Source organism: Elephas maximus, chromosome X (genome assembly GCF_024166365.1).
Source record: "Elephas maximus indicus isolate mEleMax1 chromosome X, mEleMax1 primary haplotype, whole genome shotgun sequence".
In the NCBI taxonomy this organism is placed as follows: Eukaryota; Metazoa; Chordata; class Mammalia; order Proboscidea; family Elephantidae; genus Elephas; species Elephas maximus.
In genome coordinates this window covers 127,722,525-127,745,912 of record NC_064846.1, presented here as the reverse complement: position 1 = coordinate 127,745,912, position 23,388 = coordinate 127,722,525, and the positions used below count along the sequence as shown (strand labels likewise).

The window sequence follows — 23,388 nt, the reverse complement described above, 5'->3', positions numbered from 1 at the left end:
ACCCAGAATATGCATCCAGTGGTTGTACTGGAGTGGTGTTCAGTACTGATGTCCTGAATATTCTGGAATCAGCCTGATTTCTTCTAATTTTATTCTCCTTGATAAAGGCAAATCAAGAAATGAGTAAGCACGGTTTAATTTGTCTATGTTTGTAGACCTACTCATATAAATACAATAAAAAATCAGAAAAATTTTGGGCTCAGAAAATTTGGTCACTGTTAGAGATGGGGATGTTCAAAGGGTTCTAGAACCCTGGATGAGCCCCTGCACATATGATTCACTCATGCATCTCCTTTGGTGCCATGCTTTTTAATTAGAAAACTTTATATTAAAAAAAAGTGCCAAAATAGATTGTAAAGTATACCAGCAAGTCAGCCAGATATTTAAATTTTAGATAAAGACTAAAAACATCTGATGAGAAAGGCTCTAAGAGAGATAGACCTGTGAGTTGTGTGTGTATATGGTGGGGAGGGAGGCACGTCCCTGGGCCGCCTCACAGACCGAATTGGACAACAGCACTGCCCCTGGCGGGCACAGTTGGGGTTGTGCAGGATGGGAAATGCCTCTCATGGACAGGGCTAAGTCCAGGTCCCCTTTGGAGTTGGAGGTGGAGCAGAGACTCAAATGGGTAAGGGGAATATTTTACATGGCAGCTAACATCCCCGAACTTGGGTTGCTCTTTCTGTGTCACACAGAGACTGGAAAGGCCCGTGGTATAACCCCTGACTACCCCTCCCTAGCTTCTGTCACCCTGAATTCTCCTCTGACAGCCACTCATCCAGGCCCATGCTGGTTACCTTCCTGCTTGTCAATGACACCCAGTGTGCTGGCATTCCGGATGAACAGATGCCCGTTGCTGAAGATGCCAAACATGCCTGCATCGATGTGGGTGAAGTAGAAGAAATAGTTCAAATCGTTGTTCCTCAGAGACTCCAGGACACCAAGGAGCTGGTAGGCGAGGTCGGCTGCCTGGTCTGGGGGTGCACCATAGAATTCCTGCAGTGGTCTGGTGCTGGTGCTGACAAGGAATCTGCCACAGGAGCCCAGATACTTGGGCAGCGGCCATCCCTCTGCCCCAGGGAAGATCTGCCAAGCCAGAAGGAGGAGGCAGGAGAAGACACTCAGAAATCTCAGTCTCTGCCTGTCACCATGAGCACACAGAAAGATCAGCCTTACCCAGGCATCCTCCGTCTCCAACCCCCTCTGTCTCCAAACCCGTCAGCAAAAGTCTCTCAACCCTTTCTATACCTCTTTGAAACTGACAATACCCCCATCCCTCCCTCCACACACATTTTTTTTTGTTCAATTATTAATCAAAAGATTTGGAAAAGGAGGCACTAATTTCCACACTGTGGATTGTATTTCAACAGAGTTTCTCCAAATGTGGAGTCCCTGGGTGGCAAAAATGGTTAAATGCTTGGCTGCTAACTGAAAGGCTGACGATTCATACTTGCCCAGAGGCACCTCAGAAGGAAGGCCTGGCAATCTGCTTCCAAAAGGTCACAGCCATTGAAAACCCTATGAAACAGTTCTACTTGTGCACCCGTGGAGTGGCCGTGAGTCAGAATCGACTTAACAGCAACTGGTTTTGTTTTGGTCTCCAAGTGTGGTACAAGCCTCCCGATGGACTTGCTGTGGTTTTAGATGGCATACAGGATTTAAGGGAATACGTTTTAAGAGTTGTGTAGTTGACAAAACATGAATAATATTTGAGATTTGACAGATATCATTGCTTAGGAAGAGACTATGGGAAAAAAAGAGCATCAACTTAAGGCTTATTTAAAGAAAAATATTACAAAATAACACTATAGGTGGTTTTGGGATACGGCAAAAATCATGAAGCTGGCCCTTGGATGACCCACATTTAGGAAATCACTGTACTGGCCTGAAATCTTTCCTCCTGGCCCTGGGTGGATCAGCCTGGCTTGGGTAACTAGACACTCACAGATGCTCTCCCACTGACTGGGAGACAGCCTAAGCTGGTCTACGAAGCACACAGCCCCAGGCCTGTCTCTTCTGTCTCCTTGTAAGAGCTCCAAGCATGTGGATATGTGAGGTGAAAAAGCAGGAAGGGAATCCTGCCTGGTCTTTTCTTGACTATTTATTGAAGCAGGTATATCTAGAATGGCATTTCTTTAAACTATGAGAGAAATGAAGTAGCCCTGGTGATGCAGTGGTTAAGAGCTTGGCTGCTAACAAAAAGGTCGGTGGTTTGAACTCACCAGCTGCTCCATGGGAGAAAGATGTGGCAATGAGGGAAATAACAGAAACTTTAAATACGTAGCACCTTCTTCCTTGCTTTTCCTTCTTCAAAAAATGAAGCCATCCCCCTCTCTGATGAGTTTCTGTTATCTTCTGTGCATGCTCATCTACCTGCCGCTTTTGTAAAGAACCCATGTCCAAGTGCTTCTTGGCATTTCCCATGCCCAGAGGGGGCGTTGGGCCTGCTGGTGATGCCCACATATGTGTCCACAGAGCCATCCCCAGGTGGGTGGCAGGTCCCTGCCAGGCTGAGTGGAGGGTCCCAGCCCCATGGTCCCCATCCCAGGCCTCTCAGGAGCCAGGGCTGTGAGTAGCTAGTGTCTGCTGCTGCTGCCAAGGTTAGAAGGATGGGAGAAAAGACCTCTGAGACAACACGCATTCCTTCTCCTCTAGTGTCTAACATGCCAATTTTCCTAGAATCGTTTTTGTAAAGAGTCAGAGAGCTCTGGGTTTGGGTTTCATCTTTGACTTTGGCTAAGTACTTAACATCCCTGAGCCCCAGTTTCCTCATCTGGAAATGGGGACAATAATGATATTCCTGTGGGGTTAGCATTTTTTTTTTTTTTTTTTTAGCATAAGCATTAAACGAGACAACGATGTAAAACCCCAACATAATGCTTGGCACATAGCAAGTGCTCAATAAATGAGAGCTGTTATATATTCGGTTGTCATCCATTTGGCCTATATTTTATTAACTGTTTTTACTGTGGCTTCCTCTTTCCCCTCTCCTCTTTATCTCCTTCCTCCTCTTTCTCCTCTCCGCCTCTCTTTCCTCCTCCTCTCTCTAACTTCCCTCTTCTTCCTGTTGCTCCCTCCCACTTCCTAGTTTCCTTTGTGCCCATTATGTGACCCCTGTATTGTGACCCTTGGGGTTTGGGGGAAATTGGTGTGGTTGGACTGCACATGGTCCACGAATGCTTGTTTATGTAACTGCCTGTCTACTACTGGACTGGAAGCTGCAAGAAGGCAGAGACCTGTGCCTGTTTTGTATCCCCAGGCCCTAATGCATCTTCATTTATTCAACTATTCCCCATATTGACGGACATTTAGGTTACTTCCATTTTCCTCTCTTTTCCAAGTGTAGCTTCAGGGCACACTTCTGCAAGGGTTTCTTTGGCTCCTTTCTCTGGAGTCTCCAGAACTTGCTCAAATCTTGCTACTCTTTGAGGCACAGGTCAAACTTACCCTTCAGGGCAGCCTCAGACAGTGAAGGTGGCCATTTAGCCACCCCACCCTTCACCTACCCGCTCCCCCCCACCCCCTTGAGCTCTCCTACCGTACTTCCACAGTGGAGAAGCCAAGGAATGCCACAAAGATTCTAAAATGGGCAGGTGGCCCCAAGGCATGCAGTAATGGATAGAGCGCTCAACCCTGGGCCCGCCTGAAAGTCTGAGGAGGCTGCTCCCCTGAATTTATGCTCATAGCCTCCCGGGCCCACAGCAGAGTTGAACCCCTCTTTTGAGAGGCTTTCCCAGGTCTGCGGCGTTGGAGGGTCGCTGCCTACCTGTAGAAGGATGGGGTGCGCGTTGACTGCCAGCGTGTAGAGCAGTCGCAGCTTGTCGCGGTCGGTGAAGTGGTCCATGAAGATGCTGCCGGCGTCTGCCACCTCAGCATACCGACGGACCACGCGGTCCAGGAGTCGCTGCGACGGGCAACGCAAAAGGGGGCTGGGCAGGCCCTGCGGGGGTGTGGGAGAGACCCCCAGGACGGGGAAATGGGTGTTGAGCGCTGGCGGGGGCCGGCAGGAAGGAAGGATGAACAGGCGCTGCGTGTGGGGGAGACCCCGCAGCTGGGGGCCTGGGAAGGAGCGGGCTGATTGCTACTAGAGGGCGGGGCAGGAGGGGGAAAGGACCCCTGGGGCAAGGAAAGGGGGCGGAACCCTCGTGGGGGAGGGGGAGTTACTGAGGGGCGGGGGAGGGGGGATCACCACGGGGCACGAGGTGGGCAGCGAAGGGCGAGAGGGAAATTACTGCGGGGCAGGAGGAAGCGGGCCCCTTATCCTCTTAGTGGGCCCTCCTCACCCCACCCCACCCCTCACCCGGCAATCCAGCCTTAGAGCGCCAGTCTGCGTCTCCTTCCACCATCACACTCCCACCCTGCCCATGTTATCAGGCTGAATTAATCAGAGCGCCCTCCTGTGATCAGCTCTTTCGATTTCTTCCACCATTTCACTGCCAAGTTGTTATTGTGGATTTGGACTCATAGCGACCCTATGTGACAGAGTAGAACTGCCCCATGGGATTTTCTAGGCTGTTTTTTTTTTTAATCTGTACAAGAACAGATCTCTAGGTCTTTCTGCCACGGAGCCGCTGGGTGGGTTCAACTGCCAACCTATTGGTTAGCAGCTAAGCGCTTAACCGTCCCCTTTTTCACTGTTACAGCGCCGCCATTATTATGTCACGCATGAGCATCTTTATATGTGCCACTTTGTTCTTTTTGTGGGGATTAAAATTTAGAGATATGAACCTAGGTTTATTTTCCATAACCTTTCAGCCCTCCTCTATACCTTTCTTCACACTCTGAACAAAAAAGATAATGAGCCTGTTAATAAAAGAAAAGAAATATAGTTATGGACACGGCCCTGGTGCCAGTCAGCCAGAATTCAACCTGGCTTCCACGCTTGCCAGCTGTGTGACCTCGAACAAGCTACTGAGTCTCTCTGTACCTTGGGTTCCAATCTTAAGTGAGGGTGACAATTGTAACACCCTATTTTTTTAAGGAGACACAAGGATCAAATAAGTTAAGAGATGTAAAATATCTAGAACAATGTCTGGCAGGTAGTGAGTACTCAGTAAATGCTAGCTATTGTTATTAAATTAATTAAGGAAGAAAAAATTCCCAGCAGAGAGAGCAGTGGTGATAGCCAAGGAACGCTGGCTTTATGAATTGAGAACAAGATTTTCAAGTTCTGAGAAGCTAGCTTTGAAGATCACAAACCAAGCCCGAAAGATCCAGGACATAAAAGTGTGTCCGCAGGCTGTGGGTTTGCAGGATGCTGGCCTAGTGGAGGCCTGGCTAACTGAGTTGTTGGGGTAGGCAGCTAAAGGCAGTCTCCAGAGCCCTGGGCACCCAGCACGGGGTGGGGACAGCAGCCTGGAGCCCTGGGTCCCCCCCAGTAGGGGCACAGGAGGGTGGGAGGACCTCTGAGAGACTTGACGTAGGAGTTTGGAGGTTGGAGAGGATATGACCAGCCATCCCAGTTTGCCTGAGACTGAAGGGTTTCCTGGAAAACAGAGTTTTCAGTGCTAAAACTAGGAAAATGAGTGGGTTGGTCACACTACAACCAGGCCACTGCTGGCATGGCTGTGGTCAGAATATGCTCCTGCCACCAGATGAGGACTAGAACAGTCTGATAGAGGCTAATGTGCATGCTCGTCAAACCACCATAGTGTGCGCAATTGGTGAGCCCCTGGACTCCCCAGGGAGGTGGGGAGGGGACTGGTCAAGATTCTGAAGTGACTGGGCAAGATGAGATGTGACTGGGGTTGCCTAACAGTGCTTGGATAACTCTTTCCATGCCTGAGAGGAGCAGGGCACAGGAAGCTCAGCTCAGGCAGAGAAAATTAAAGAGGCTCTCAGTCTTCGAGCTTCCAATTCATGTGTGCTCTGTCCTGTGGAAGTGTTTACAGTTGGGAGGAGAGGGAACTAACCCACCATGTGCCAGGCAGTGGGCTGGGTATTTCCTGTACAGTTCCCTGTTTAATACTCTCGGGTACCCCACTCCGCGTGCATCTGGCAGTTTGTCATACTGTGGGGGCTTGCGTGTTGCTGTGATGCTGGAAGCTATGCCATGAGTATTCAAATACCAGCAGGGTCACCCATGGTGGACAGGTTTGAGCTGGGTTTTCACACTAACATAGACTAGGAAGAAGGACCTGATGGTCTGCTTCTGAAAAGAATTAGCCAGTGAAAACCTCATGAATAGCAGCGGAACATTGTCTGATACAGTGCCAGAAGATGAGCCCCTCAGATTGGAAGGCACTCAAAAGATGACTGGGGAAGAGCTTCCTCCTCAAAGTAAAGTCTACCTTAATGGCATGGATGGAGTCAAGCTGTCAAAACCTTCATTCGCTGATGTGGCACGATTCAAAATGAGAAGAAACAGCTGCAAACATCCATTAATAATCGGAACATGGAATGGACAGAGTATGAATCTAGGAAAATTGAAAATTGTCAAAAATGAACTGGAACCCATAAACATTGATATCCTAGGCATTAGAGAGCTGAAATGGACTGGTATTTGGTCATTTTGAATCAGACAATCATATGTTATACTACGCTGGGAATGACAACTTGAAGAGGGATGGCATTGCATTCATTGTCAAAAATAACATTTCAAGATCTATTCTGAAGTACAACGCTGTCCGTGATGGGATAATGTCCATATGCCTACAAGGAAGACCAGTTAATAGACTATTATTCAAATTTATGCACGAACTGCTAAGGCCAAAGATGAAAAAGTTGAAGATTTTTTACCAACTTCTGCAGTCTGAAATTGATCAAACATTCAATCAGGATACATTGATAATTACTGTTGACCAGAATGCAAAAGTTGGAAACAAAGAAGAAACAGTAGTTGGAAAATATGGCCTTGGTGATGGAAATGATACTGGAGACTGTATGATAAAATATGCAAGACTAATGACTTCTACATTGCAAATATCTTTTTCAACAACATAAATGGCAGCAACCCTACGTGTGGACCTAGCCAGATGGAATACACAGTATCAGATCGACTACTTCTGTGGATAAAGGTGATGGAAAAGCTCAGTATCATCAGTCAGAACAAGGCCAAGTACTGACTGCGGAACAGAACATCAATTGCCATGTGTGAGTTCAAGTTGAAGCTGAAGAAAATTAGAACAAGACCATGAGAGCCAAAGTATGACCTAGAGTATATCCAACCTGAATTTAGAGACCATTTCAAGGATAGATTTGATGTGTCAAACACTAATGACTGAAGACCAGATGAGTTATGGAATGACATCAAGGACATCATACATGAAGAAAGCAAGAGGTCATTAAAAGGACAAGAGAGAAAGAAAAGACCAAAGTTGATGTCAGAAGAGACCCTGAAACTTGTTCTTGTATGTTGAGTAGCTAAAGCAAATGGAAGAAATGCTGAAGTAAAACAGCTTAACAGAAGATTTCAAAGGGTGGCTCGAGAAGACAAAGTAAAGTATTATGATGACATGTGCAAAGACCTGGAGATAGAAAACCAAAAGGGAAGAACACTCTCGGCATTTCTGAAGCTGAAAAAACTGAAGAAAAAATTCAAGCCTCAAGTTGCAATACTGAAGGATTCTATGGGGAAAATATTAAATGATGAAGGAAGCATCAAAAGAAGATGGAAGGAATTCACAGAGTCACTATACCACTATACCATTTTGGGAGGCAACATATGATCAGCAACTGATAGTAATGAAGGAAGTCCAAGCCGCACTGAAGGCATTGGCGAAAAACAAGGCTCCAGGAATTGACCGAATACCAATTGAGATGTTTCAACTAATGAATGCAGCGTTTGAAGTGCTCACTCGTCTATGCCAAGAAATTTGGAAGACAGCTGCCTGGCCAACCGACTAGAAGAGATCATATTTATTTATGCCCATTCCCAAGAAAGGTGATCCAACTGGATTCGGAAATTATTGAACAATATCATTAATAACACATGCAAGCAAAATTTTGCTGAAGGTCATTCAAGAGTGGCTGCAGCAGTATATCGACAGGAAACTGCCAGAAATTCAAGCCGGATTTAGAAGAGGACGCGGAACCTGGGAGATCATTGCTGTTGTCAGATGGATCCTGGCTGAAAGCAGAGAATACCAGAAGGATGTTTGCCTGTGTTTTATTGACTATGCTAAGGCATTCGACCGTGTGGATCATAACATAACAAATTATGGATAACATTGCAAAGAATGGGAATTCTGGAACAGTTAATTGTGCTCATCAGGAATCTGTACCTGGATCAAGAGTCAGTCACTCAAACAGAACAAGGGGATGCTGCATAGTTTAGAGTCAGAAAAGAGGTGCTTCAAGGCTGTATCCTTTCACCATACTTGTTCAATCTGTATGCTGAGCAAATAATTTGAGAAGCTGGATTATATGAAGAAGAACCAGGCATCAGGATTGGAGAAAGACTCATTAACAACCTGCGTTATAAAGATGACACAACCTTGCTAGCTGAAAGTGAAGAGGACTTGAAGCACTCACTGATGAAGACCAAAGACCACAGCCTTCAGTAGGGATTACACCTCAACATAAAGAAAACAAAATTCCTCACAACTGGACCAATAAGCAACATCATGATAAACGGAGAAAAGATTGAAGTTGTCAAGGATTTCATTTTAATTGGATTCACAATCAACACCCATGGAAGCAGCCATCAAGAAATCAAAAGACACATTGCATTGGGTAAATCGGCTGCAAAAGATCTCTTTAAAGTGTTAAAAAGTAAAGATATCATTTTGAAGACTAAGGTCTGCCTGACCCAAGCCATGGTGTTGTCAGTCACCTCATATGCATGCGAAAGCTGGACAATGAATAGGGAAGACTAAAGAAGAATTGACGCTTTTGAATTGTGGTGTTGGAGAAGAATATTGAATATACCATGGACTGCCAAAAGAATGAACAAATCTGTCTTGGAAGAAGTACAACCAGAATGCTCCTTAGAAGCGAAGATGGTGAGACTATGTCTCACATACGTTGGATATGTTATCAGGAGGGACCAGTCCCTGGAGAAGGACATCATGTTTAGTAAAGTAGAGGGTCAGTGAAAAAGAGGAAGACCTTCAATGAGATGGATTGACGCAGTGGCTGCAACAATGGGCTCAAGCATAGCAACGATTGTGAGGATGGCGCCGCACTAGGCAATGTTCGTTCTGTTGTATATAGGGTGGCTATGATTTTTATTTATTTATTTATTTTATGATTGGAACTGACTTGAGGGCACCTAACAATAACAACAACAAGGTATCCCAGGAGCTTCATTTTGCAAATAATGAATTAGAAGTTTGCAGGGTGTAGGTAAGGATTGGAGGGGTTGGATACAGGATTTGAACCCAATGGGTCAGACTCTAGTATCCACACCTTCTTCACTGTAATAGGCCCTGTCCCACCCCCATCCCCATAAGCTACCTTAGAAGATGATTTTAGAGGCTATGGGAACATCTCTTTGCTTCTGAACGTCTTATAACACACAGCCTGAAATTCTCCCATTACAGATGATCATAGAGGGGGAGGAGTAAGTAATTCTTTCTTCTCCAAGAGCCAACTCTTAAATGAGAATACCTCTGGGAGAGGTAGTAATCATTATCTATTATTATTGCTGTTCTTGTTATGGCCAATCAGCATCCTACCTCTGATTGGCCATAACAAGAACAGCAATAATAACAGATAATGATTAGTGAGAACTTGCTATACAACAGGAACTGTTCAAAGTCCCTCACAGGTACAGTGTCTTCTTTCATTTACTCCTCACAAGAACCTAATGAGGTAGATACTATTATTACTTCCATTTTACAGATGGCAATACTGATATTTAGGGAGATTAAGTGAGTTGCTCAAGGTCACACATACCTAGTATTTATACCAAGACAGCATGCTGGGTAAGCGATAGGTGTAGCCAGGTAAAACCTGCACCATTTGTCTTTACTGGGAATGAGATGACCACATCATGTAACACCATAGTTAGCTGAGATCTGGTCATTCATTCATTCACCCCATCAATTTTTTGGAGCATCTACTAAGCACTAGGCTGTATTCTAGGCACTGGGGATAGAAAGGGGAACAAAATAGGCCCTACCCTCCTGGGGCTCCTGTCCAGTGGGGGAGACCAACAAGTGTCCAGCAGTCACAATGTGGTGTTGGAAGTGCTGTGACTGGAGTGAAGCCAGGGAACTACTGGAGCCCATGGGAGCAGAGCCACATTATAAGTTTCGTAGGCCCCAGGTACTTTTGCCTTCATGGGCTTCTTCCTCCACTAAAAAGAAATTTAAAATTGCATTTTACAACTGCATTGGCATAAAGACAAATACATTAATATTATGTATTAAAACATTTTCTTGGACCTGAAAGTTCATTTTTTTATTTTAAAAGAAAATAAAACATTTTTGTGGGCTCCTAAAAGGCTTCTTGGGAGACAAGGAAGTCTAAGCTGAGGGCTGAAGCATGGGTAGAGTAAACTTGCAAAGTGGGTGGAAGGGTATTTTATGCAGAGGAACAATGTATGCAAACACTTCAAGATGAGAGAGAATGTGCTGGAAGCTATAAGTAGGACAGTCAGTACTCCTTGAAGCTAGAGTGTCCCTAGTAAGAGTGGACAGAGAAGTCCAAACAGGAAGAACATTGAAGTCATTCTAAGGAATTTTGATTTTATCTAGATGGGATATTTTTGGGATAGGGACCCATTAAAGGCTTTAAGCAGGGACATACTTTGATATACATTTTAGGAAACTAATTCTGGATGCGATGTGGAGAATAGATTCAGAGAAGTGTGGCCAAGACTGTTCTTAAGTTTTGGTCTGTCCTGAGGGAAAACACCCTCTCTTGTGCTACCAAAGGATGAACTTTCTTATCTATAGCTTCTAGAGAAAAACCACATGAATGACACCTGGATTTTAGCCAGGCATATGGCTGCCCAGAGTAAAGATTCCATTCTCAGCTTCCCTTGCAGCTGGGTGTGGTAATGTGACTGGGTACAGGTCAATAAGCTATAAGAAGAAATTTCAGAGAAAGGCCTTTAAAGAGAAAGGGTGTGGCTATCTTCACCCCTTTTTAACTCCTGGCTGGAATGTGGAAGCAATGATTGGTGCTTGGACAGCTATCCTGGACCATGGCATGCTAAGAAATGTGGGTCAGTAAAATTAAAATAGGCTGGATCTCTGACAATCACAGAGCCTCTATCCCAGCCCTGGGCCACTTATTTATTTATTTGATGTTAATACTTTATTTTTATTTATTGCACTTTAAGTGAAAGTGTACAAATCAAGTCAGCCTCTCATATAAAAACTTATTCACACCTTGCTATGTACTCATAGCTGCTGTCCCCCTAATGAGACAGCACATTTCTCCTCTCCACCCTGTATTCCTCATGACCATTCAACCAGCTCTTGTCCCCCTCTGCCTTCTCATCTCACCTCCAGACAGGAGCTGCCCACATTGTCTCATGTCTCTACTTGAGCAAAGAAGCTCACTCCTCACCAGTACCATTTTCTGTCTTATACTCCAGTCCAATCCCTACTTGAAAGGTTGGCTTTGGGAATGGTTCCAGTCTTGGGCTAACAGAGGGTCTGGTGACCATGACCTCTGCAGTCCCTCTAGCCTCAGTCAGACCATTAAGTCTGGTATTTTTGTGGGACTTTGAGGTCTGATTCCCACTCTTCTCCTGCTCCATCAGGGATTCTCTGTTGTGTTCCCTGTCAGGGCAGTCATCCGTGGTAGCCGAGCACCATCTAGTTTTTCCGATTTCAGGCTGATGGAGTCTCCGGTTTTTGTGGCCCTTTCCGTCTCTTGGGCTCATATTTACCTTGTGTCTTTGGTGTTCTTTATTTCCTTAGCTCCAGGTGGGTTGAGACCAATTGGTGCATCTTAGATGGCCAGTTGCTAGCATTTAAGACCCCAGATGCCACTCACCAAAGTTGGATGCAGAACGTTTTCTTAATATATTTTGTTATGCCAATTGACCTCAATGACCCCTGAAACTATGGTCCCAGACACCCACCCCTGCTACTCTGGCCTTTGAAGCATTTGGTTGTATTCAGGAAACTTTTAAACTTTTGTTTTAGTCCAGTTGTGCTGACCTCCCCTGTATTGTATGTTGTCTTTTCCTTCACCTAAAGTAGTTCTTATCTATTATCTAATTAGTGAATACCCTTCTACCTCCCTCCCCACCCTCATAAATATCAGATAATATTTTCCTATGTGTTTAAACTTTTTCTTGAGTTCTTATAATAGTGGTCTCATGCAATGTTTGTTCTTTTGCAACTGAATAATTTCACTCAGCATAATGCCTTCCAGATTCCTCCATGTTATGAGATGTTTCACAGATTCATCGTTGTTCTGAATCATTGCGTAGTATTCCATTGTGTGAATATACCATAATTTCTTTATCCATTCATCCATTGGTGGGCACCTTGGTTGCTTCCATCTTTTTGCTGTTGTAAACAGTGCAGCGGGAGGTGGTGCCAAGATGGCAGAGTAGTCAGATGCTTCCAGTGAACCTTCTTACAACAAAGACACGAAAAAAACAAGTGAAATGATTATATTTATGACAAGCTAGGAGCCCTGAACTTCAAAGGCAAAGTTAGAAAACAGACTGAGTGGCAGGGGGAGGGAGAGACAGTTCAGAAGCGGAGAGGAGTTGCCGGACCTGAATTACTGGGAACTCTCAGGCTGCAGTGGGTTGGTGGTAGTGTTCGGCCTCGGTTTCCTCAGGGAGAAACAGCCAGCCGCAAAGCCTACTCACACTTCCGGAACCAGAGAAGAATGGCGCTCTCAGCAAAAGCTAAGTACTTGCGTGTATTTTACCGTACCCCCAGCCCCCAATCTGACTTTAGTGGCTGTCGATTTCCCTGGGCCTGAGATAGGTCCTGCTGCACGTCCTGAGCCATTCTCCCAATCTTGGAGAAGAAATAAATTCACAGTTGGGGAAAAGATCATCTGCCAGCTCCATTAACCTGGGGAGCTCAGGACAGAAATGGCTCCTGTCCAGGCACAAACAGTCCATGGACTTTGAATAACTTTCCCCCCGCATGGACCTGTGTGGGTCTATTTCAGGAGAACAGGCCCTTGTTGGCAGACTGTAACTGTTTCAGCTATGTGGTGGAGTGGTGTGTGTTTGATATTTGACACCACTTTGCCTATTAAACAGGGTCCTCACCTACCCACATGAGGAGCCTAAGGACTGGTGGCTTCACTCAGGTCACCCAGCCACCAGCAACTGGGGTTGAAGGATAACTGGTACCTCCCAGTCCTTAAAACCAAAAGTTTTGAGTGCCCATGGTCCATCTGCAGAACCCACCCACCTGTCCACTCTAGGGAACAGGGACTCACTTTCCACACAGACACTTGGGGGACAGTTGTCAGCCCCCTGCCTTGTTCAGAGCATGACCCCCTGCTGCAACCAGATACAGGTACCTATACCAATCACTCCTGGCCTTCTAAGACTGTAGGACCGAGGCTGTACCACACACTTGGTGACCAACTACCTGGACACTTGAGCTGAAACCATACAAGAAAAATGAATGGACTCCTTAGGCTCATATACCTGATAACAGCTCTAGCCATCTGAAGACAGGACATTAGATCTTCAAAGGCAAAAATAATCAAGCTGGCTCACTCAAGCAACCTATCTGGACATATCAAAACAAAACAAAGCAAGAAGCTAGGATACAGTAAGCAAACGAAAAATAAACTAATACAATAACTTATAGATGGCTTGGAGACAACAGTCAATATCAAATCACATAAAGAAGCTGACTGTGATCGCTTAAACAAGCTCTCAATACAAATAATTAAGGGATCTTCTGGATGAAGGTGCCTTCCTGGAATTACCAGATGCAGAATACAAAAGATTAATATACAGAACTCTTCAAGACATCAGGAATGGGATCTGGAAGGAGATCAGGCAATACACTGAACAAGCCAAGGAAAACACAGATAAAGCAGTTGAGAAATTTAAAAAAGGTTATTCAAGAAAATAATGAAAAATTTAATAAGCTACAAGAATCCATAGAGAGACAGCAATCAGAAATTCAGAAGACTAACAATAAAATTACAGAATTACTCAACTCAATAGAAAGTTAGAGGAGCAGAACTGAGCAAGTGGTAGGCAGAATTGGTGAGATTGAAGATAAAGCACTTGGCACCAATATACTTGAAGAAAAATCAGATAAAAGAATTAAAAAAAAAAATGAAGAAACCCTAAGAATCATACGGGTCTCCATCAAGAGAAACAACCTATGAGTAGCTGGAGTACCAGAAAAGGGAGGGATAACAGAAAATACAGAAAGAATGGTTGAAGTTTTGTTGGCAGAAAACTTCCCTCATATCATGAAAGATGAGAAGATATCTATCTAAGATGCTCATCGAACTCCACATAAGGTAGATCTTAAAAGAAATTCACCAAGACATATTATAATGAAATTTCCCAAAACCATAGATAAAGAAAGAATTTTAAGAGCAGTTAGGGATAAACGAAAAGACACCTACAAAGGAGAATCAATAAGAATAAGCTTGGACTACTCAGCAGAAACCACGCAAGCAAGAAGGCAGTGGGATGACTTATATAAAGTAAAAGAAAAATTTTTTTTTTTTTTTTTTTTTTTTTACTGAAGGAAATTACCAGCTGAGAATCAGATATCCAGCAAAACTGTCTCTCAAATATGAAGGTGAAATTAGGACATCTCCAGAAAGACAGAAGTTTAGTGAATTTGTAAAAACCAAACCAAAGCTATAAGAAATACTAAAGGGAGTTCTTTGGTTAGAAAATCAATAATATCAGATATCAACCCAAGACTAGAATGCCGGACAGAGCAATCAGATGTCAACACAGAAAGGGAAATAACGAAAATAAATCAAGATAAAAGAATGCTCAAAACAGGGAAACAGTGATGTAACTAGGTAAAAGAAGACAACATTAAAATAATAAAGAGGGACTAAGAAACGTAGTCTTAGATCTTTCATATGGAGAAGACAAGGCGATATAAAGAAATAAAAGTTAGGTTTAAACATAGAAAAATATGGGTAAATATTAAGGTAACCATTAATGAGATTAACAATCCTACTCATCAAAATAAAATACAAGAAAAAAATACTCAGCAGAAAAAAAGATCAACAACAACAAATAAGAAGAAAAGACAATATATAAAGATAAACTACTCAGCACAAAAAATTACGTGGGAAAAACAAACTGTCAACAACACACAAAAAATGACATCACAATGACAGCACTGGACTCACACCTACCCGTAATTACGCTGAATGTAAATGGACTAAATGCACCAATAAAGAGAGAGAGAGTGGCAAAATGGATAAAAAAACACAATCTGCCTATCTGCTGCCTACAAGAGACACACCTTAGAGACAGAAACAAACTAAAACTCAAAACATGGAAAAAATATACCAAGCAAACAACAATCAAAAGAGCAGGAGTGGCAATATTAATTTCTGAAAAAATAGACTTAAAGGGCGCCAAGATGGCTGACTAGGTAGACGCTACCTCGGATCCCTCTTGCAACAAAGACTCGGAAAAACAAGTGAATCGATCACATACATGACAATCTACGAACCCTGAACAACAAACACAGATTTAAAGAGTTGACATGAGTGACAGAGACAGAGAACGAACAACTACGGGGAAGCAGCGACTGTTTTCGGAGCCTGGAGCCAGCGCCCCAGTCAGGTAACCTTGGCACCAGGCTTAGGACTGGGCACAGGGGAGCTGAACACAACATCCTGTGACAGCGCAAACATGGGGCGCAACCCTACCCCCCTGAACTGACCTCGGGAGGGGGCCCGGCCGGTCAGCGCAGGCGGCGCGGCGACGCAGCTGGCAGGAGGAGAAGTCGCCGGGAGCCAGCGACTGGTTTTGGAGCCAGGAGTGCAGCGTCCCAGCTGGGGAACCTTGACGCTGGGCTTTGGATTGGCAGTGGAGGAACTGACCGCGGCTTCTGCGGGCCAGACCCTCGGGGGCAATCTCTTCACAGCCAGCACACATAGGTGACACGCCACTCGGGAATCTCAGATAAAATAGTCATCCCAAGCAAGATAAGCAACTTTGTCCATATTCCGGGGTGCTACTCTCTCCTGTTTTACTGAACCCTCCCCTCCCCTTCCCAGGCGGCTTCATTAACATTGGAATTTCCTGAGCCAGAGGGAGAACGGCTCCACGGCTTTTCTTTCCCCCCTTTTTTTTTGGTCTTTTCCTAACCCATTCTTCCGGCCTGAGAGAAGCAACCACAAAAACACCAGGGAACAAAAATCCTTCCCTAATTGGACTAAAAACACAGAACCAGCTCCAGCCAAGCATATGTGATCCATATGTCCGGCTACAGGGAAAAAGGTGGCTATTATAATGCAAAGGCATTTCTGATAGGGATCTGACTGCATTTTTTTTAGCGGATTTACTGGAAAAACAGGTTTCCCAGGTCTGATACCTCTGCGCATTCAACAGAGCCCTCACTGACCCACAACAGGGAACTGAGGGCTGAAGCTACCCCCAGACCGCCTAGCCTCCTGCCTTAGGGGTCTAAGGAGGGTGACACCTACCAATCTGTAGAGGTACTTGCACTGGGGGCCTAAGGTACAGCTGCAGAGCCCTCCCACCGAGGTGCTTTAGGAATAGAGACACACCTACCTCACTGACACTTGGGGGAAGACTGTCAGCATCCTGCCCCCCCGGAGTGTGAACCCCAGCTGTTAATAGAATCTGGTGCACACAACTATCACCATTACTTCTCAACGTGGATAAGTGTTAGGGTGCAGCACACACTTGATGACCCAAAATCAGATTCTACTCAAGAATAGTGAACAGACTCAGGCATATATATCTGGCAACAGCCCAAACCAGCTGGTAATAGGTCATAAGTAAGTCAAGGGCTACAACAATCAAGACAGCACAATCTAGTAGCCCATCCACATATATTGAAAGAAAACAAACCAAGATAAGACTCAGTGAGCAAATATAGAATAAATCACTACAATATCTTAGTGATGGCTCAGAGACAGTAGTCGATATCAAACCACATAAAGAAGCAGACCATGACAGCTTCTACAACCCCCCAAACAAAAGAATCAAAATCTTTCCCAAATGAAGATACAATCCTGGAATTGTCAGATACAGAATATAAAAAACTAATTTACAGAATGCTTCAAGACATCAGGGATGACCTCAGAAATGAAATAAGGCAAACTGCAGAAAAAGCCAAGGAACACACTGATAAAACTGTTCAAGAACTCAAAAAGATTATTCAAGAACATAGTGGAAAAATTAATAAGTTGCAAGAATCCATAGAGAGAGAGCATGCAGAAATCCAAAAGATTAACAATAAAATTACGGAATTAGACAATGCAATAGGAAGTCAGAGGACCAGACTCGAGCAATTAGAATGCAGACTGGGAAATCTGGAGGACTAGGGAATTATCACCAACACAGCTGAAAAAAAATCAGATAAAAGAATTAAAAAAAAATGAAGAAACCCTAAGAATCATGTGGGACTCTATCAAGAAGGATAACCTGCATGTGATTGGAGTCCCAGAACAGGGAGGGAGGACAGAAAACACAGAGAGAATAGTTAAAGATCTGCTGACAGAAAACTTCCCTGACATCATCAAAGACGAAAGGATATCTATCCAAGATGCTCATCGAACCCCATTTAAGTTTGATCCAAAAAGAAAAACACCAAGACATATTATCATCAAACTTGCCAAAACCAAAGATAAAGAGAAAATTTCAAAAGCAGCCAGGGATAAAAGAAAGGTCTCCTACAAGGGAGAATCAATAAGAATAAGTTCAGACTACTCAGCAGAAACCATGCAGGCAAGAAGGGAATGGGATGACATATACAGAGCACTGAAGGAGAAAAACTGCCAGCCAAGGATCCTATATCCAGCAAAACTCTCTCTCAAATATGAAGGCGAAATTAAGAGATTTACAGATAAACACAAGTTTAGAGAATTTGCAAAAACCAAACCAAAGCTACAAGAAATACTAAAGGAAATTGTTTGGTCAGAAAACCAATAATATCAGATACCAGCACAACACAAGGTCACAGAACAGAACATCCTGATATCAACTCAAATAGGGAAATCACAAAACCAAATTAAGATTAATTAAAAAAAAATGCTCAAAACAGGGAATCATTGAAGTCAATATGTAAAAGATCACAATAATCAAAAAGAGGGACTAAATACAGGTGGCATAGAACTGCCATATGGAGAGGGATACAAGGCGATATAGGACAATACAAGTTAGGTTTTTACTTAGAAAAATAGGGGTAAATATTAAGGTAAACACAAAGAGGTATAACACCTCCATAACTCAAAATAAAAACCAAGAAGAATGTAACAACTCAGCAAACATAAAGTCAAATACTATGAAAATGAGGATCACACAATTTACAAAGAAAAACATCTCAGCACAAAAAAGTAAGTGGAAAAATGAAATTGTCAACAACACACATAAAAAGGCATCAAAAGGACAACACTAAACACTTACTTATCTATAATTACACTGACTGTAAAAGGACTAAATGCACCAATAAAGAGACAGAGAGTCTCGGACTGGATAAAGAAACACGATCCGTCTATATGCTGCCTACAGGAGACACACCTTAGACTTAGAGACACAAACAAACTAAAACTGAAAGGATGGAAAAAAATATATCAAGCAAACAATAAGCAAAAAAGAAGAGGAGTAGCAATATTAATTTCTGACAAAATAGACTTTAAACTTAAATCCACCACAAAGGATAAAGAAAGGCGCTACATAATGATAAAAGGGACAATTGACCAGGAAGATATAACCATATTAAATATTTATGCACCCAATGACAGGGCTGCAAGATACATAAATCAAATTTTAACAGAACTGAAAAGTGAGACAGACACCTCCACAATTATAGTAGGAGACTTCAACACACCACTTTCGGAGAAGGACAGGACATCCAGTAAGAAGCTCAATAGAGACATGGAAGACCTACTTACAACAATCAACCAACTTGACCTCATTGACTTATACAGAACTCTCCACCCAACTGTTGCAAAGTATACTTTTTTTTCTAGCGTACATGGAACATTCTCTAGAACAGATCACATATTAGGTCCTAAAACAAACCTTTGCAGAATCCAAAACATCGAAATATTACAAAGCATCTTCTCAGACCACCAGGCCATAAAAGTGGAAATCAATAACAGAAAAATTAGGGAAAAGAAATCAAATACTTGGAAAATGAACAATACCCTCCTGAAAAAAGACTGGGTTATAGAAGACATTAAGGAGGGAATAAAGAAATTCATAGAATGCAACGAGAATGAAAACACTTCCTACCAAAACCTCTGGGACACAGCAAAAGCAGTGCTTAGAGGCCAATTATATCGATAAATGCACACACACAAAAAGAAGAAAGAGCCAAAATCAGAGAACTGTCCCTACGACTTGAACAAATAGAAAGTGAGCAACAAAAGAATCCATCAGGCACCAGAAGAAAACAAATAATAAAAATTAGAGCTGAACTAAATGAATTAGAGAACAGAAAAACAATTGAAAGAATTAACAAAGCCAAAAGCTGGTTCTTCGAAATAATTAACAAAATTGATAAACCATTGGCCAGACTGACTAAAGAAATACAGGAAAGGAAACAAATAACCTGAATAAGAAACGAGATGGGCCACATCACAACAGATCCAACTGAAATGAAAAGAATCATATCAGATTATTACGAAAAATTGTACTCTAACAAATTTGCAAACCTAGAAGAAATGGATGAATTCTTGGAAAAACACTACCTACCTAAACTAACACAATCAGAAGTAGAACAACTAAATAGACCCATACCAAAAAAAGAGATTGAAATGGTAATCAAAAAACTCCCAACAAAAAAAAGCCCTGGCCCGGATGGCTTTACTGCAGAGTTCTACCAAACTTTTAGAGAAGAGTTAACACCGGTACTACTAAAGGTACTTCAAAACATAGAAAATGACGGAATACTACCTAACTCATTCTATGAAGCCACCATTTCCCTGATACCAAAACCAGGTAAAGACATCACAAAAAAAGAAAATTACAGACCTATATCCCTCATGAACATAGATGCAAAAATCCTCAACAAAATTCTAGCCAATAGAATTCAACAACATATCAAAAAATTAATCCACCATGACCAAGTGGGATTTATACCAGGTATGCAAATAAAAAAAAGGCTGGTTTAATATTAGAAAAACCAATAATGTAATCCACCATATAAATAAAACAAAAGACAAAAACCACATGATCTTATCAATTGATGCAGAAAAGGCATTGACAAAGTCCAACACCCATTTATGATAAAAACTCTCACCAAAATAGGAATTGAAGGAAAATTCCTCAACATAATAAAGGGCATCTATACAAAGCCAACAGCCAATATCACTCTAAATGGAGAGAACCTGAAAGCATTTCCCTTGAGAATGGGAACCAGACAAGGATGCCCTTTATCACTGCTCTTATTCAACACTGTGCTAGACATCCTAGCCAGAGCAATTAGGCTAGACAAAGAAATAAAGGGCATCCGGATTGGCAAGGAGGAAGTCAAATTATCTCTATTTGCAGATGACATGATCTTACACACAGAAAACCCTAAGGAATCCTCCAGAAAACTACTGAAACTAATAGAAGAGTTTGGCAGAGTCTCAGGTTATAAGATAAACATACGAAAATCACTTGGATTCCTCTACATCAACAAAAAGAACATCGATGTGGAAATAACCAAATCGATACCATTCACAGTAGCCCCCAAGAAGATAAAATACTTAGGAATAAATCTTACCAAAGATGTAAAAGACCTATACAAAGAAAACTACAAAGTACTACTACAAGAAACTAAAATGGACCTACTTAAGTGGAAAAACATATTTTGCTAATGGATAGGAAGACTGAACATAGTAAAAATGTCTATTCTACCGAAAGCCATCTATACATACAATGCACTTCCGATCCAAATTCCAATGTCATTTTTTAATGTGATGGAGAAGCAAATCACCAACTTCTTATGGAAGGGAAAGAAGCCTTGGATAAGTAAAGCATTACTGAAAAAGAAGAAGAAAGTGGGAGGCCTCACTCTACCTGATTTCAGAAGCTATTATACAGCCACAGTAGTCAAAACAGCCTGGTACTGGTACAACAACAGGCACATAGACCAATGGAACAGAATTGAGAACCCAGATATAAATCCATCCACATACGAGCAGCTGATATTTGACAAAGGCCCAGTGTTAGTTAATTGGGGAATATAAAGTCTTTTTAACAAATGGTGCTGGCATAACTGGATATCCATTTGCAAAAGAATGAAACAGGACCCATACCTCACACCATGCACAAAAACTAACTCCAAGTGGATCAAAGACCTAAACATAAAGACTAAAACGATAAAGATCATGGAAGAAAAAATAGGGACAACCTTAGAAGCCCTAATACAAGGCATAAACAGAATACAAAACATTACCAAAAATGACGAAGAGAAACCAGATAACTGGGAGCTCCTAAAAATCAAACACCTATGCTCGTCTAAAGGCTTCACCAAAAGAGTAAAAAGACCACCTACAGACTGGGAAAGAATTTTCGGCTATGACATCTCAGACCAGAGCCTGATCTCTAAAATCTATATGATTCTATCAAAACTCAACCAGAAAAAGACAAACAACCCAATCAAGAAGTGGGCAAAGGATATGAACACACACTTCACTAAAGAAGATATTCAGGCAGCTAACAGATACATGAGAAAATGCTCTCGATCATTAGCCATAAGAGAAATGCAAATTAAAACCATGGTGAGATTCCATCTCACTCCAACAAGGCTGGCATTAATCCAAAAAACACAAAATAATAAATGTTGGAGAGGCTGCGGAGAGATTGGAACTCTTATACACTGCTGGTGGGAATGTCAAATGGTACAACCACTTTGGAAATCTATCTGGCGTTATCTTAAAGAGTTAGAAATAGAACTACCATACAACCCAGAAATCCCACTCCTCGGAATATACCCTAGAGAAATAAGAGCCTTCACAGGAACAGATATATGCACACCCATGTTTATTGCAGCTGTGTTCACAATAGCAAAAAGCTGGAAGCAACCAAGGTGTCCATCAACGGATGAATGGGTAAATAAATTGTGGTATATTCACACAATGGAATACTACGCATCGACAAAGAACAGTGACGAATCTGTGAAACATTTCGTAACATGGAGGAACCTGGAAGGCATTATGCTGAGCGAAATTAGTCAGAGGCAAAAGGACAAATATTGTATAAGACCACTATTATAAGATCTTGAGAAATAGTACAAACTGAGAAGAACACATACTTTTGTGGTTACGAGGGGGGGAGGGAGGGAGGGTGGGAGAGGGTTTTTTACTGATCAGTTAGTAGATAAGAACTGCTTTAGGTGAAGGGAAGGACAATACTCAATACATGGAAGGTCAGCTCAGCTGGACTGGACCAAAAGCAAAGAAGTTTCCAGGATAAACTGAATGCTTCAAAGGTCAGTGGAGCAAGGGCAGGGGTTTAGGGACCATGGTTTAAGGGGACTTCTAAGTCAATTGGCAAAATAATTCTATTTTGAAAACATTCTGCATCCCACTTTGAAATGTGGAGTCTGGGGTCTTAAATGCTAACAAGCGGCCATCTAAGATGCATCAATTGGTCTCAACCGACCTGGAGCAAAGGAAAATGAAGAACACCAAGGTCACAAGATAACTAAGAGCCCAAGAGACAGAAAGGGCCAAATGAACCAGAGACTTACATCATCCTGAGACCAGAAGAACTAGTTGGTGCCCGGCCACAATCGATGACTGCCCTCGCAGGGAGCACAAGAGAGAACCCCTGAGGGAGCAGGAGATCAGTGGGATGCAGACCCCAAATTCTCACAAAAAGACCATACTTAATGGTCTGACTGAGACTAGAGGAATCCCGGTGGTCATGGTCCCCAAACCTTCTGTTGGCCCAGGACAGGAACCATTCCCGAAGACAACTCATCAGACATGAAAGGGACTGGATAGTGGGTAGGAGAGAGATGCTGATGAAGAATGAGCTATTTATATCAGGTGGACACTTGAGACTGTGTTGGCATCTCCTGTCTGGAGGGGGGATGGGAGGATAGAGAGAGTTGGAAGCTGGCAAAATTGTCACAAAAGGAGAGACTGGAAGGGCTGACTCACTAGGGGGAGAGCAAGTGGGATTACGGAGTAAGGTGTATATAAACTTATATGTGACAGTCTGACTTGATTCGTAAACGTTCACTTGAAGCTCAATAAAAGTTAATAAAAAGAAAATAGACTTAAAGTTAAATCCACCACAAAGGATAAGGAAAACACTATATAATGATTAAAGGGACAATATACCAGATTTTTTTTTTTATACCAGAGGGATATAACCAT

The 23,388-nt window shown here is 42.7% G+C and overlaps 1 protein-coding gene across 4 annotated transcripts in view; it reads right to left on the bottom strand.

The window, feature by feature from the left end:
• DIPK2B (divergent protein kinase domain 2B) overlaps positions 1-23,388 on the bottom strand; it is a 69,156-nt gene that overhangs the window by 6,619 nt on the left and 39,149 nt on the right. For all 4 annotated transcript variants that reach the window (XM_049871301.1, XM_049871303.1, XM_049871302.1 and 1 more), the window contains exons 3-4: positions 3,767-3,940; positions 798-1,086 (exon numbers count right to left, since the gene is read on the bottom strand). In XM_049871301.1, the coding sequence (XP_049727258.1) occupies positions 798-1,086; positions 3,767-3,940 (463 nt within the window). The remainder of the gene's footprint in view (positions 1-797; positions 1,087-3,766; positions 3,941-23,388) is intronic.